Consider the following 16,683-nt stretch of genomic DNA (forward strand, 5'->3'; position numbering starts at 1 on the left):
TACAGGATGGACATTTATTTACTAACCTCAGAGCTTGTGCTGGAGGGGCAGGGATCTTTGGAGACTTCTCCAAGAAAAGAGCTGGTGGGTGCCATTTCCCTCCCCTGCCCGTCTAGATACTCAGACACTGGCAGAAGCCAGCGCAGCACCAACACTGTCCATCCACCTAGCTTGCTAACAGCACACCCTGCCCCTGCGTGCTTCTGTGGATCTGCCCCTCCAGCCCAGCGGGGCTGAACAGGAGTCGTCCCTGGATGCTGGAAGTCCCCCCCTGCCGTGGGCCAGCACTGACATTGCTGACACGGCACACCAGCATTCTCTGGAGGTCCTCCCCCTCCAACACACCCCTGTGGAGCCCATCCAAAGCAGTACCACAAGTGTGGCAGTGTGCAAGCAGCTCCAACAGGGGTCAGCGCCACTCAAAGTGAGTCTTGCCCGGGGGAGAAGGGACGATAACCACACACCAGTCCCCTTGCCATCCCAAAAGTGGGCCGGGGGCAGACATCTGGTCTGACTGTAGGTCCCGCCCATCAACCCAAGCTTCTCAGGGGAAACACAGGGAAAGCACCCTGCAGTTTGGTGCTACTGCATCTCTGGTAAACACCTGGTCTGATTCGACTCAAGCCCGAGGCGGCCCCATACTGACCCACTCACAACACAGGGACAAAACCCTCCCACGACAGCGAAGAGAGTCATTGCAGAAAACCGGGCTGAAGGCAAACGAGGCTCAGCCACAATAGGGCACATGCATCACACAGGAGACACCCCTGAAAAGTCAGGGTCTGGTGAACGGGGGACGCTGCACTGCAAGGCACTACGGGACCTCTTCTTCATCAGGCCACTATTTTCAAGAGCAGGAGATGTAGCTGACTAATACACAGAAACAGACACAGAGAGTTAGACAAAATGAGGGGACAAAGGAATATGTCCCAAGTGAAGGAACAGGACAAAAATCACATCAAGAGATTTAAACAAAACAAAGATGAGTGATGTATCTGATAGAGAATTTAAAGTAATGGTCATAAAGATACTCACTGGACTTGAGAAAAGAGTGGAGGATCTCGGTGAGGCCTTCAACAAACAGACAGAAAACATAAAAAAGAACCAATGAGAGATGAAGAACTCAATAAATGAAATAAAAAAATACACTGGGGGAATACACAGTAGATGAGAGGAAGCAGAAGAATGGATCAGTGACCTGCAGGACACAGTAATGGAAGTAATCAAGCTGAACAGGAGACAGAAAAAATGATAAAAAATGAAAATAGACGAAGGAAACTCAGTGACACCATTAAGTATAGTAAGAGTCGCATTAGAAGGATCCCAGAATGAGAAGAGGGAGAAAAGGGGTCAGAAAATTTTTCTGAAAAAGTAATAACTGAAAACTTCCCAAATCTGGGGAAGGGAACAGAAATCCAGATCCAGGAGGCACAGAGAGCCCCCAATAAAATCCACAAGGAGGACCATACCAAGACACTTAGAAATTAAAATGGTTGGGGCGCCTGGGTGGCTCGGTCGGTTAAGCGTCTGACTTCGGCTCAGGTCATGATCTCACGGTCCGTGAGTTCGAGCCCCACGTCGGGCTCTGTGCTGACAGCTCAGAGCCTGGAGCCTGTTTCAGATTCTGTGTCTCCCTCTCTCTCTGACCCTCCCCTGTTCATGCTCTGTCTCTCTCTGTCTCAAAAATAAATAAACGTTAAAAAAAAATTAAGAAAAAATTAAAATGGTCAAAAGTGGTGATAAAGAGAGGATTTTAAAAATAGAAAGAGAAAACAGTTATATACCAAGGAAACCACAGAACGCCTATCAGCTGATTTTTCAGTAGAAATTTTCCAAGCCAGAAGGGAGTAGCATGATACATTCAAAGCACAGAAAGAAAAAAGCCTGAAGCCAAGAATATTCTATTCAGCAAGGCTATCATCCAGAATAGAAGGAGAGATAAGGAGTTTCCTAGACAAAAAAAAAGTTAAAGGACTTCATCACCACTAAACCAGCCCTACAAGAAATGTTAAAGGAGACTCTGAGTGGAAAAACCAGAAGCAAGAATAAGAAAAGTAGAAAGCACAAAAGCAGTAAAATGAAGTGTATCTATAAAAATTAGTCAAGGGATTCAGAAAATAAAAGGATGTAAAGTATGATACCTAAAATGTCGGGCAAGGGAAAGAGAAGTAAAGAATGGGTTCAAACTTAAGGGACCATCAACTTAATACAGACTGCTATGGGGCTCCCTGGGTGGCCCAGTTAGCTGCCAGCTCTTGATCTCGGCTCAGGTCATGATCTCACGGCTCGTGGGTTTGAGCCCCACATCGGGCTCTGTGCTGACAGTGTGGAGTCTGCTTGGGATTCTCTCTGTCTCCCTCTCTCTCTCTGCCCCTCCTCGGCTTGTGCTCTGTCTCTTTCTCTCTCTTAAAACAAATAAATAAACATAAAAAATATAGACTGCTATATACATGAGATGTTATATACAAACCTAATGGTAACTACAAATCAATAAGTGATAACAGATATGCAAAAAATAAACAGAAAGAAATCTAAGAATATCACTAAAGAAAGTCAGCAAACTGAGAGAAGAAAGGAACAGAGGAGAAATACAAAACAGCCATAAAACAAATAAAAGAATGGCAATAAGCAAATACCTGTCAATAATTACCTTGAATGTAAATGAACTCAATGCTCCAATCAAAGGACATAGGGTGACAGAATGGATAAAAAAGCAAGACCCATCTATATGCTGCCTGCAAGAGAGGCATTTCAGACCTAAAGACAGATGCAGACTGAAAGTGAAGGAATGCATTTACCATGCAAATTGAAGTGAAAAGAAACCTGGGGTAGCAATACTTATATTGGACAAAATAGACTTTAAAACAAAGACTGTAACATGAGACAAAGAAGGACACTACATAAACATAAAGAGAATAACCGAACAAGAAGATTTAACAATTATAAATATTTATGCACCCAACATGGAGGAACCCAAATACATAAAGCAACTAATAACAAACAGGAAGGAAGTAATAGATAGTTATACAATAACAATGGGGGACTTGAACACCCCACTTGGATAGATCATCCAAACAGAAAATCAACAAGGAAATAGTGGCTTTGAATCACACACTGGACCACATGGATTTAATAGATATATTCATATTCAGAACATTCCATCCTAAAACAGCAGAAACACGTTGTTTTCAAGGGTACACAGAACATTCTCCACAATGGATCACATGTTAGGCCACAAAGCAATTCTCAACAAATTCAAAAAGACTGAAGTCACGCCATGCATCTTTTCCAACCACAATGCTATGAAATTAGAAATTAACCACAAGAAAAAATCTGTAAAGAGCACAAATACATGGGGCTTAAATAACATGCTATTAACCAACAAATGGGCAACCAAGAAATCAAAGAAGAAATTAAAAATTACATGGATACAAATGAAAATAAAAACATGACAGCTGAAAACCTCTGGGATGCAGCAAAAGCTGTTGAGGGAGGGAAGTTTATAGCAATACAGGCCTACCTCAAGAAGCAAGAAAAAGCTCAAACACACAACCTAACCTGGTACCTAAAGAAGCCACAAAAAGAATAAACCAAACTTCAAACCAGTAAAAGGAAGGCAATAATAAAGATTAGAACAGAAATGAATAAAATAGAAAAATAAAAACTAAAAAAGGAATAAAACAAATAAATGAAATCAGGAGCTGGTTTTTTTGAAAAGATAAATAAAATTAATAAACCTCTAGGTAGACTGAGAAAGGTAGAGGTAGAGAGAGAGAGAGAGAGAGAGAGAGAGAGAGAGAGAAGACTCAGACAAAATCAGAAAGGAGAGAAAAAATATAAAAATGACATCACAGAAATTCAAAGCATTAGAAGAGAATTATTATGAAAACTTATATGCCAACAAATTGGACAACCTAGAAGAAATGGATTAATTCCTAGAAACATACAACCTCCCAAAACTGAATCAGGAAAAATAGAATATTTGAACAGACTGATTACCAGCAATGAAACTTAATCAGTAATTAAAATACTCTGAACAAACAAAAGTCCAGGACCAGAGAGCTTCACGTGTGAATTCTACCAAACATTTAAAGATGAATTAATACCAATTTTTCTCAAACTATTCCAAAAACTAGAAGGGGAAGGAAAGCTTCGAAATTCATTCTATGAGGCCATCACTTGCCTGATACCAAAACCAGATAAAAGACACTACAAAAAAAGAGAACTATGGGCCAGTATCTCTCATGAACACAGATGTAAAAATCCTTAACAGAACACTAGCAAACCAAATCCAACAATACATTAAAAAAATCATTCACCACAATCAAGTGGGATTCACTCCTGGGATGCAAGTGTGGTTCAATGTTTGCAAATCAATCAATGTGATACAACACATTAACAAGAGAAAGGATAAAAACTCTATGATCATGGACAACAGATGCAGCAAAAGCATTTGAGAAAGTACAACATCCATTCATGACCAAAACCCTCAATAAAGTAAGTTAAGAGGGAACGTACCTCAACATAATAAAAACCATATATGAAAAACGCACAGCTAACATACTCAATGGTGAAAAACTGAGGAACAAGACAAGGGTGTCCAATCTTGCCACTTTATGCAATAGTACTGGAAGTCCTAGTCACAGCAATCAGACAAGAAAAAGAAATAAAAGGCATCAAACGTGGTAAGGAAGAGGTAAAATTTTCACTATTTGCAGATGACATGATAGTATATATAGAAAACCCCGAAGACTCCACCAAACAACTACTAGAACTGATAAATGAATCCAGTAAGATTAGAGGATACAAAATCAATATACAGAAATCTGTTGCATTTCTTATGCTAATAATGAAGTAGCAAAAAAAGAAATTAAGAAAACAATCTCATTTATAATTGCACCAAAAGTTTATGCTTAGCAATAAACTTAACCAAAGAGGTGAAAGACCTTTACTCTGAAAGCTGCAAGACACTGATGAAAGGAATTGAAGGTGACACAAACAAATGGAAAGCTATACCATGCTCATGGATTGGTAGAACAAATATTATTAAAATGTCTATACTACCCAAAGCAATCTACAGCTTTAATGCAATCCCTATCAAAATACCAACAGCACTTTTCTGATATCACTACACTCTATTGGAATGATCACAACAGAAGAAAAACTGACAAAAAAAAATCAAGTGATGGCAAGCATGTAGAGTAACTGAAATGCTGCCTCATTGTCTGTGGGAATTCAAAATGATACAGCTACATTGGAAAACAGTCTGACAGTTTCTTATAAAGTTAAACATACACTGACCACGCAAGCCAACAAGTGTACTCCTGGGTATTTACACAGATGAAACGAAAGCTTATGTTCCCCCAATAACCTGTGCATGAATATTTACAGTGGCTCTACTGATAACCACCAACAACTGGAAAAGAACCGAAAGTCCTTCAACTGATGAATGGATAACCTGTGGAGTAGCCACATAATAGAATACTATTTGGCAATAAAAAGGTACCAAGTACTGAGATTCCATAGTTATACGTGTGTGTAAAATAACATGGCTAAATAGCAAATGCATTATGCTAAGTGAAGGAAGACAGAATCAAACGGCTTTTAGGATCGATTTACGTGATGTTCTGAGAAAGGTAAAGCTACAGTGACAGGAAGCAGATCAGAGGTTAGCAGGGCTGGAAGTGGGGGCAGGAGTGGGCTAGAAAGCGGTATGAGGGAATGCAGTGGGGGTGGGGCTGTTTCACATCTCATTGGTGGTGGCTGCAGACGATATGCATTTGTCAAAATGCACAGCACTGTATGCTAAAAAGAGTGAATTCTACGGAATGAAAATACCTGAATTTTAAAAAGATAGGAAAAGTATACTTGTTATTCATAAAATTCTAGAGACACTGAAGAGAGGTTAGGAATACAGCCTCTGCAGCTGACAGCTTCCACTTCATCTGCAAAAATGGGAAGAGGAGTGACCACCACCCTCATAAAGTCACGGGGATGAAGTGAGAGGAGGCAGCACCCAGCACCCACGTGGGAAGTGCCCCCAAAGCTCCAGCAGGCATCGTAATGTAGAACATTCTCTGAAAAAGGTCACTCCTACAGCACTTCTTGAACACCGTGTGCCGCGTGTGGGGTGGGGACCACGCCCGGCGCATACGAACACACGCCGTGTGTCACAACAGCTGCTGTCCCTTCAGTCTGTTCCCCGAGTCAGAGCTTTTGTGGACCAAAAGCCAGAAGAAGAAAAGCATTTCTGCGCAAGAACTGGGAAGGTCGTGAGACAGAATTACGTCACCACAACCTGTGGAGCCACCCTCTCCTTACCCCGGGGTGGACTCTGGACAAACCGGAGCCACCTGCAAGGGCTTGGGGGCACAGCTGCCCGCTCTCCGGGGAGAAGGCAGAGCTGAGGCGCGACGTCCTGTCATGCGGCTGGCGGCATATTCCGAGGAGACACAATAGCTCCATTGTTCGGTTCCCAGGCCAACTTCAGAGCCTGTGGTACCCAGCCCAGAAGCCTCTCCCTTATTTCAGGGCAGCATCGCAGATGGGATTATGTGGTCATGAAGTCAATAAGCTCCTTTCCTACCTGAACATTAGTGACAGCCAGCACGGTGCTCACTCCGGGGAGAGCCTTTCTCCTGTGGTTTGCAGAAGGAGACGGTGCTGCGCCCTGGCCACTTAAGATCTGTCTCTGTCTGTCTGTCTGTCTGTCTCTCTCTCTCTCTCTCTCTCTCTCACACACACACACACACACACACACACACACACACAGTTCTTCAATCTCCTGCCAAACCTTCCTAATCTTCCCGGAGATAATGGAACTCCATTACAATGCAAACATGAGAGACACAGGAACACTTCTGCTTAGGCTGTTAAAACTTGTGATAGAAAACAAGTCGGAGCCGGTGGAGTTCACGGTCGCACCACGAGGCATTTCTGCTTACCACTAATTTAGCAAAACAGAGGAAGGCAGCAGAAAAAAATCTTGGTTTAACTGATGACCTTTTAGTAAACGCTCATATTCAAAATAGACTCAAGTTACCATAGAGTTTGTCTTGGGCAGAGAACTCTCATTTCCTTTGACTACGGCTTTAATTCCAACACTCCCTTTATTGCTTCTTCAGTCTCCGTTTCGTCCTTGCCTCGCTCCTACCTCTTGTGCCCGGTTATCACAGCTTGGTCATGGTCTTGCTGGGGTACAGCGCCTACGGAAGGTGCTCTGGGGAGGACGTCGGGCCACTTTGGGGCTCCATGACGCACACGTGTTGCAGAGGGCCTCAGAAGGGACCAAAGAAGGGAAATTCCATGCTACAGGACAGGATCTTCAAAGAGGGGCTGAAATATTTACCCAGGACAGTAATTGACAGTGCTTTATGTCTACAGAAGAAAAGAAGAGGAATTGGGCTTAGCAGTGGAGCATCGAGGGATGAGAAGCTTACTGGGGCTTCTCCCCTCCACAGAGCCATTTATTAAACTATTTTCAGAGGGTATATGTTTTCAGCACAACTACTCACGTCTCTGTCCTCAGAAGGCCCTGTGATACGAGATCTAGATCCCTTCTCCACAGACAGGCTGGTGTTGGGTAAAAGGCTCACACACACCTGGGAGCCCTCAGGAGAATGAGATCGTTGTTTATCCTCACGGTTTCCCTTGCCTCCAAAGACCTGAATTCGTACCTATGTACTTGGAAAGCAAACTGCAGACGTCCAGTCAACATGCTATAAGGTCAGACTTTGGGGTGCTCCCCTTTAGCCCAAATCCTAGTGAGAGTGGGTAAAATAGAAAAAGAGAAATCAAAAATAGCTTTACTAATTCAAAAACAAGATAAACCTCTCCTTGGACCCAAAACAGAACAGAAAGGCAAAGGAATAAACCAAGCAGGAACTAGGGCCTCGGGTCTGGAAGCAGGCAGTAGCAGTGGTTGAAAGGGATGAGAAATGCTTCATGTAAGAAGGGTGAGTAGAGGGGCGCCTGGGTGGCTCAGTCAGTTAAGAGTCTGACTCTTGATTCTGGCTCAGGTCATGGTCTCCCAGTTCGTGAGTTCAAGCCCTGCATCAGGCTCTGCCCTGGCAGCACGTGGAGCCTGCCTGGGATTCTTTCTCCCCCTCTCTCTGCTCTTCCCTTGCTCACACTTGGCTCTTTCTCAAAGTAAATAAAAAATTAAAACAAAAAAGTAAAGGGGAATAGAGTCAGCTTTAAGGCTTAAAGCCAGGGGATGAGGTAAGGCTCCCTTGTAAAAAGAGGTTGAAGACACAGGGCTGATGACCTGGTCCCTTAAGCTAAATATGTTCCAGAGGTGCTGGGCCTACACAGGTCAGAAGACACAGACAGTCCTTCTGTCACCCATCACCTAAGTAACCAGATCTATAGTAGCCTGGATATCACTGTGGTGATTACATACCCCCTGTCCGGGGTAGGCAAGGGCAAGGTTAGCAGACAGAGGGGCTGAGCACAGAAGGAGAGAAAGGAACAAAACCAAAATACTTTCCCCTAAAAACAAGCCTGCAGTATAAAATTCCAAGCCACTTCGTGAAATGCAACGCTAAGGAAGGTAACCGACAAAAGTCAACAACCGGAACATGGTTTCAATCCAGTGAATAGGCTACAGCACTGACTGACTGCGACTCTTGGGGTGCAACTAAGATGCTCAAATACAGAAGTAACAGAGGAGTACTCAGTGGAGGTGAATAGGAAACTATGAAGCAGAAACAGGTGGAAAGATACAAAACATAAACTGGGAGATATGGGGAAAAAAGCAAATATGAAATCCTAAGAATAAAAAAAAAAAGGCATTAAACCAACTGAATAGCAAACAACATCCCTAGGGTGTGATTTAAGGGAGCTTCAGTTTAAAAACACGGAGTAAATCCCAGAAGCCAAAAGGGGGTTATCTCGGGGATAGGATGTGGGCAGGAGCAAGGAAGGAAAGTGTACTAGTGTTCTGAACTGGGTTCTAGTACTCTGGCTTTTCAAACTATATGCACGTATCACTTTAATACAAATTACAATAACGAACTGAAAAGACTGTAAGAAATACCATTAATGGAGGATCGTCTAAGGATGCGCAATCCTTGCTTTCCTCTGTACAGCCTAAATTTTATTCTTGGGATGAAGCAAACCATCAGAGAGAGAGGACACAAGAGCATATGAGTTTTATTTTTTATTTTTTTATTAAAAAAAATTTTTTTTAACGTTTATTTATTTTTGAGACAGAGAGAGACAGAGCATGAATGGGGGAGGGTCAGAGAGAGAGGGAGACACAGAATTCGAAACAGGCTGCAGGCTCTGAGCAGTCAGCACAGAGCCCGACGCGGGGCTCGAACTCACGGACCGCGAGATCATGACCTGAGCCGAAGTCGGCCGCTTAACCGACTGAGCCACCCAGGCGCCCCAGAGCATATGAGTTTTAACCCTTCTTGTTACTTCTTTTATTACATTACAATGTGAAATGTCTATCAGCCACATTGGAGAATATTATAAAAATCAGCTATTTAAATAATTGTGGCAGTCTGACAGGAAGCTGATCACTGAGTCTTGTGGGACCCTTTGGAGTGGCTCTGGCCTCAGGGCCAGGAAAAATTGCTTCGGCAGAGCAACAGGTGTATGTCTGACCTCGCAGCTACAGTAACTTCTGAAACTACTCATTCAGCTTTGGCTGCTGGGAAATTTAATTTGTGATTTATTTCCAGTCACTTTACAGAATCATATGGATTGCTTTTTGGACACTGACTTGCTTTCGTCTTATTTCCTGTCACTCTTATTTCACAAATCAATGTAAGATTGACAGCCGTTAGAGCCTACATACACGTCTACCTATATTTATATACTTACATTTATATATAAACAGATGAGTCTGGATATGTGCCTGAAAGCCAGGTTGCAGGCTTCTGAGAGGTGAAAGGATGTGATCAGATAGAATGAGTTGGGGAAAGAAGAGAAAGGAAGGGGAAAAGGGCAGGTTGGGCTGTGGGGTCATCACTTTGGAGGACACTGAATGCTGAGCTAAGAGTCTGACATTCACCCTGAACATTAGAGACAGTGGTAAATGCTTTGAAAATTCTGAGCAAAGCAATGACATGGAAACAGCAGTAGCTCAGAAAACTTGCTGTGCTACAGGGTTGAGGCTGGGTGAACGAGGACATTGAGGGCCAGATGACGAGTTAAGGGCTATTTTGATCATGAAGGAGTGAGGCACGGATGTTGTTAGTAAGCTGACAGACACTGTATTTTAGGAGAAGGATTGGATGTAACAGGCTTTAGGAAAGAAAAGGTGACGTGGCCAATAAATGTAGCTTTTTCTTGCAACAAAGCGCGTGACATCCAAGGAAGCAAGCTCTGTACGACCCACACACTTATGGAAACAATCAATTCCATTTGGTCTATTCTGCTTCCACTGCCGAGCATTCTGACCTGGGCAAGCCACAGGAGAAGCCAAATCATTCCAAAACCTCTCTTAGAAGGTACGTTTTATTCCTTCCAGAAATTAAGCTGCTGCTGATTATAAATGACAGCTAACTCCGCACATGCAAATTACACCCGCTATTAAAGGCCTCCTGCCTTCCTGAAACATGATACCATGTGAGCCCAGCACCTCGCAGATGGAGACCCCGTAATAAATACTTCTCGACACAGAAACCTGTCGAGATGAATTTCTTAGGCTCCAAGAAAAGCAGAAAAATAATCTCGAACACTTTGAATCTGGGAACTGAAGTAAATTGAATTTTGACCGAAGTAGTTTTGAATTTATAATCTCTGGGGAATGCACTAAGCTGGATTTACCTGTGCATTATTTTTTCAAAGCAAATCAGCAATACAGAGATTTCAGGAAGGACGTTTACATTACAAACAGAACAAAATTCTCAGATAAATAGAAGCCTGAAATATAACTGATGAGCTAATTGAAATCAAGTTTATATTCTCACATGAATACACACCCCACTCATTTCTACGGGGAAATAGTTCAGAGAAACATGGTACAACAGAGCAGGAAGGGGCTTTATGACCACCCGGTTTAGTTCTCTCGTGTTACACACGGAGAGAACTTGTCTATCTTTCTCTGACTTATTTCCGTTAGCATCATGCCCCTGCGGTCCATCCACGTTATTGCAAATGGCAAGATTCCCTTGTTTTCAATGGCTGAATGATATTTCAATACACACACACACACACACATACACCACATTTTCTTTATCCATTCATCTGTCAGTGGACATTTAAGGTCATTCCCTGTCTTGGCTTTTGTAAATAATGCTGCAAATGAGGGTGCAAATAACTTTTCAAGTTAGTGTTTTCATTTCCTTTAAATACCCAGCAGTGGAATTGCTGCTGGTTGTTCTATTTTTTTAAGGTTACTTATTTATTATGAGAGAAAGAGAGAGGGATAAAGAGAGACAGAGACAGAGAGAGACAGAGAGAGAGAGAGAGAGAGAGAGAGAGAGAGAGTGCACCTCTGTGCCTGAGAGCAGGAGGGGCAGAGACAGAGCATCCCAAGCAGGCTCCTGCCCAGCATGGAGCCTGATGCGGGGCTTGACCTCACGACCCTCAGATCATGACCTGAGCCAGAATCAAGACTTGGACACTTAACCAACTGAGCCACCCAGACACCCCCTATTTTTAATTTTTTGAGGAACATCCATACTGTTGTCCACAGAGGCCGCACCAGTTTGTATTCCCACCAACACTGCCCACGGCTTCACTTTTCTACAACCTCATCCACACTTGTTATTCCGTGTCTTTTTGATTCTAGCCACTCTAACAGGTGTGAAGAGACACTGATGGCTAGGAGGTACATGAAAAGATGCTCAACATAGTGATCATTAGGAAAATGCAAATCAAAACCACAGTGAGATAGGAGTCCCTTGGCTACAGATGACAGGATGAATCAGAGAGCTTGAATGGCTTTCCCAAGGCCACCCGGGGTGTCAGATACAGAATGGAATAGAGTCCAGCAGAACAAGCAAGTATGTTTTCCATTTTACCACTGGGCCTATCTCTAGCCCATCTGTGATGGTTAATGTTGCGTGTCCATTTGACTGGGCTACAGGGTGCCCAGATATTTCATTAAACATTATTCTGGGTATGTGTGAGAGGCTGCTTTTGGATGAGATTAACATTTGAATCAGTAGACTGCCCTCCCCAGTGTGTTAGTTGTTATCGTTGTTACCCAATCAGTGGAAGGCCTGACTAAAACAGAGACTAACCCTACCGCAAGAGGGAAGTCTTCCTGCTCAACTGCCTTTGGGCTGGGACACTGTTTTTGCCCTGCCTTTGGACTCAAATGGAAGTCTGGCTCTTCCTGGGTCAGACCGGAACTTCCCTGTTAGCTCTCCTGGGCCTCCCACTCACCAGCTGCAGGTCTTGGGACTTCCAAGCCTCCACAATCACATGAACCAAATCCTTTTCATAAATACCCCCCGTCCCAGCTACTTTTCAGACACACACCCGGTTGGTGCTCTTTCTCTGGAGATTCCTAATATAGTATTAGACAAACTTTTAGCTCAAAGAAAAGTCTCGATATATATGGCGGATACCGTGGATAGGCTACCCAAAAGCCATTCCCAACCTTCCTCTCCCGTCTTCCTCTAATTTAAAGGCTGAAAACCTAAAATGTAGTTTCCTCACCTCTTTCACAGTAAAGGTGATCATACGACACAGTTCTGAACAATAACATGCAGGTGGAAATCCCCAGGAAACTTTTCCTTTGTTCTCTGCCTTCTTTTTCGTGTCCAGAGGCTGGACACACTGACTCAGCGTTGAGGGTGCCAGTCACCCTGGGGCCATGAGGACAACTGACACGTGTAGGGATGGGTACAGAGGAAGGTAGAAGGATTATGGGTCTGTGATGAGGCCTGTGAGTGGCTGCTCTTGTCTTAGACTGCTTCTCCAGAAGTCTGGAGACAAATGTACCATACCTACCAAAGCCAGTTTTAGTTGGGTTATCTGTTATTTGAAGCTCAACCTTTCCCTAATATACTATTCTAGACAGGCTTCAACCAGAACAAAAACCAAAAGTGAACATGACCCCGATTCTGGAAATAAATAAATAAGTACTTAATCAAATTTTTTGTAGGTCTACACAATACAGATGGCATGGGAGAGGCACTAAGTCCAAAACTTCCCATTCAAGGGTGCTGGCAGGAAGGAAGCTCGCTTCCCGCTACTCCTGATTAGGGTCTGGTCTGGGGAAAAATCCCAAGGGATCCTCTAGAACTCCAGCATGCTTGGTTGTGGCAAAAGGCTAACACCGAGGTAGAATGAATCTTGGGGAGCTATGAGCAGGGGTTCCAACTTTTCCCATGTAGCTCATTTATTTCTAAAAGTTCTTTTTAATGAAAAACTAATCATGTTCATGGATTCCTGCATCATCAGAATGAGCTCAGGTCCTCTCTCCATCAATGCCGCCACCAGAGACCACACATGGCTGCGGCAGTGGAAGGAACGCTAGATTTAGTCAAACGATCTGGGTTTGAGACTGGGTTCTGCCGTGTTTTGCTTCGTCCTTTCCCACAGGCAGATCTTTGAACGTTCTGAGTCCCACTTCCCAATTTACAATTATTGAGTTAAACGACACTGGGATTACAAAAGAATTCCAACAAATTCAGAATACTCTACCAAAGTAAGATTTAATCAGGTCACTCGACTGTGTGCAAACTCAAAGCAGATAGGTCTGATGTGAGGGAAGTACAGGAGAAAAGCTCATTCTTTATCTTTATGGCATTTTTTTGGCCCTTCTTCCTCTCTCAGAGAGACAAAGTTGCTGGATAAGTGATCTCTGCCTGACGAGGTGCTACAGCAAAAAGCCTTACAGAACAAACCTGAGGAAATAAAACACAGGCTACAACTTGGTACGCTTATTACCAAGCAGTAGTGATTACCAGTCGTAAGGTCACCTGACCCTCTCGTTGTGTGCTCTAACAGCACCCTGGCCTCAGTGTCCTAATGGTCCGTTTAATGCCTCTCTGCCCTCTAGAACCTGAGCTCTCTAGACCCTTACCTGGCAGTACACCTCTCACTGCTTCGTGGGGGATAAAAGTTCAAGAGGCTAAAATATATGCAGCATGATGCATCTTTTTAGCTTCCCCCTCCGTGCTGAGAGTCCTTCTGGATTCACGCAATAAAAGCAGAGTTCTCTGAAAGACCACAGGAGTCTTTCCCGGGAGATGTTCCGAGCTGGTTCCACACACATACCTTGTCTTGGGTTTGGCATCGAATACAGTCACATTCAAAACAGTACTGGTCCCTCAGCTGCTTCCGGCGCTCCTCGCTGGTCATCAGCATGTCCAGGTAGCAGATGGTGAGCTGGGCGGGGGGGGGGGGGGCAGAGAGAAGAGGGTCACGTGGCTGTGGTGCTCACTTTCTTTAACAAATGGTTATTGTTACTGATTATTTAAGCAACACTATTTTTTTTTTTTTTTTTAATGTTTACTTATTCCTGAGAGAAAGAGAGAGACATAGCATGACCGGGGAGGGGAAGATAGAGAGGGAGACACAGAACCCAAAGCAGGATCCAGGCTCCAAGTTCTCAGTACACAGCCTGATGTGGGGCTCAAACCCACAAACTGCGAGATCATGACCTGAGCCAAAGTTGAACACTCAACTGACCGAGCCATCCACGTGCCCTTCAGCAACACGTCTTTATTACACACCAAAAAGTGCAAGAGGAAAGACACTACTAACAATCTCGCTACGCAAATAATCACATGTAAAATTTTAATGCCATTACCTTCCAGCATCCGTTGTGTGGTGAGCGCACGTATGTTATACATTTATTATAAAGAACTGGACTCATGACCTCTCTACACTTTTACACCTCACTTTTTATTCACCAAGTAAGAGACTACCGAGAGCTGTTGTGTTTGGTAGTACTAAGGTTGGGCAGTAAAATCGATCATCGCCAGCAATGGGAGAAGGTGGATCAATCCTGGCCCCCAAGCGGGTGGCGGACTGATGCACCCAGATGCTCTTAAATCCTGACCAGTCCCGCAGCTGCCTCATGGAACGAAACATCAACCAAATTTGGTGCCTCTGAAGTTGGAGACTCTTTTCTTACTTGTGATGATATAGGAAAAAAAAGAAACCACTTCCAAGTAGGGAGAATTAATGTCAGCATGGGACCTTGGAGGGAGGCTCTCAAACTGACTTCCTTGGACAGTTCCAAACTAAGTAATTACACCATCTAGGATGTTTCTCTGTAGCCCTCAGGTTCCCCTTCTGGTCACAGGTCTTCAGGCAACGTCACGATGTCCACACATGCCTCACTCGACCGCATTTATACGCTCAAAGTCTAATTCAAAATAAACAAAATGGAAGCCCTGAGTCCCCTGGCCTGTTCCACCTGGGCTGGAGCCGTCCCAGTCCCCGCTGACAGGAATGCATCTTTTGGGTCCTTCAAGCAGAAACCCAAAGTCACCCTTGACCTCTCTCTCCCTCTCACGCCCTCACCTGATCCGCCAGGAAATTCTGTGGGCTCAATCTTAAAAACAAAACCAGGAACCCACCACTTTCTACCTTTTCCAATGTGACCACCCAGGTCTGAGTCGCCCTCCTCTCTGGCCCGTAAAACGCAAGTCTCTGCCAGTCTCCCTGCTCCCCCCACAGACCCCGATGCCCCCTGCGCTCCACCCTCCAGGGCTCCCGTGTCCCCTGCACTCCACCCTCCAGGCGTGATTCTCAGTGGTTCTCTTCAAACAGAAGACAGATAGGCTCTTCCCTGTGCTCAAAACACTCCAACGGCCCCCGCTCTTGCTTACAGGCCAAGTCCTGATGAGGGATTCCTACAGCACAGCTCAGCCTGTGCTTCTATGCTAAAGACAGGAAACATTCGCAAGCTAACATTTAGAAACTTCTACAGGAACCTGGTAAGAGAAACTTTACGGGACTCTAATAATAAAACATTAGACTTTTATTTCCTGTGATTTTAAAATTTCATTTTTCTAGTAATTTTTGTCATTAAGTTCTACAAAAATATTACTCTGCAACGGATAAGAACTAGTAACAACCACCACCAGCCCCACTCCCTCTCTGAACTCCTCCCCCCGCCAGCCCTCGCTCCTCCTGTCCCCACGCACTCACACGTGCCAGGCCGACACAGGATGTGTCCCAGGGCGCTGCCCCCAGAACCCTCTATGGGGCCTCCCTCACTGAGGTCTAACCTGGACCCTCCCTTGCTTAAAAGAACACCCTGACTCCGGCCCCACCCAGGGTCCCTCATTCCCTCACTCTTTTCTAGTTTTTCCTTTTCAGTGTCATATGTCAGCTTGTAACATGTTGTGTAAAATACCTCTTCATTTGCTTTTACATGTAGAAAGTAACCATGGGGGCAGGTGCGGTAGGCAGGAGTGGAAGAAGGCAGGACCGTCTGCTGAAGGAGGTAACTAAAGCTCCCTAGAGCCAAAAAAAAAATCCCACGTGCTTTTTCTTAGACTCAATAGAAAGCATCTCACGTCTACCAAGCCAGATCTTACGTGCCGGAAAGTACGGTAGGGCTCTTGACAGAAAACATAACTTTGGGTGGGCCTCAGTCTGCCAGCCCTTGTCCCACCTGCCATGGCCATCACCAGGGTGACAGAAGCCAGGGCCAGGTCTGGCTGGCTGGATCTCTCTCTAGATCCTCTCGACAGTGTTATCGAGGATCCGCTATGTGCTAGGCACTCCCAGAGAGAGGCAGCGTGAGACTGTGGAAAT

The 16,683-nt window shown here is 44.3% G+C and overlaps 1 protein-coding gene across 4 annotated transcripts in view; it reads right to left on the reverse strand.

The window, feature by feature from the left end:
- SMYD3 (SET and MYND domain containing 3) overlaps positions 1 to 16,683 on the reverse strand; it is a 675,859-nt gene that overhangs the window by 128,715 nt on the left and 530,461 nt on the right. For all 4 annotated transcript variants that reach the window (XM_045453199.1, XM_045453200.1, XM_045453201.1 and 1 more), the window contains one exon: positions 14,188 to 14,298. In XM_045453199.1, the coding sequence (XP_045309155.1) occupies positions 14,188 to 14,298 (111 nt within the window). The remainder of the gene's footprint in view (positions 1 to 14,187; positions 14,299 to 16,683) is intronic.

The sequence above is a fragment of the Leopardus geoffroyi genome, chromosome C3, assembly GCF_018350155.1.
Source record: "Leopardus geoffroyi isolate Oge1 chromosome C3, O.geoffroyi_Oge1_pat1.0, whole genome shotgun sequence".
Classification (NCBI taxonomy): domain Eukaryota; kingdom Metazoa; phylum Chordata; class Mammalia; order Carnivora; family Felidae; genus Leopardus; species Leopardus geoffroyi.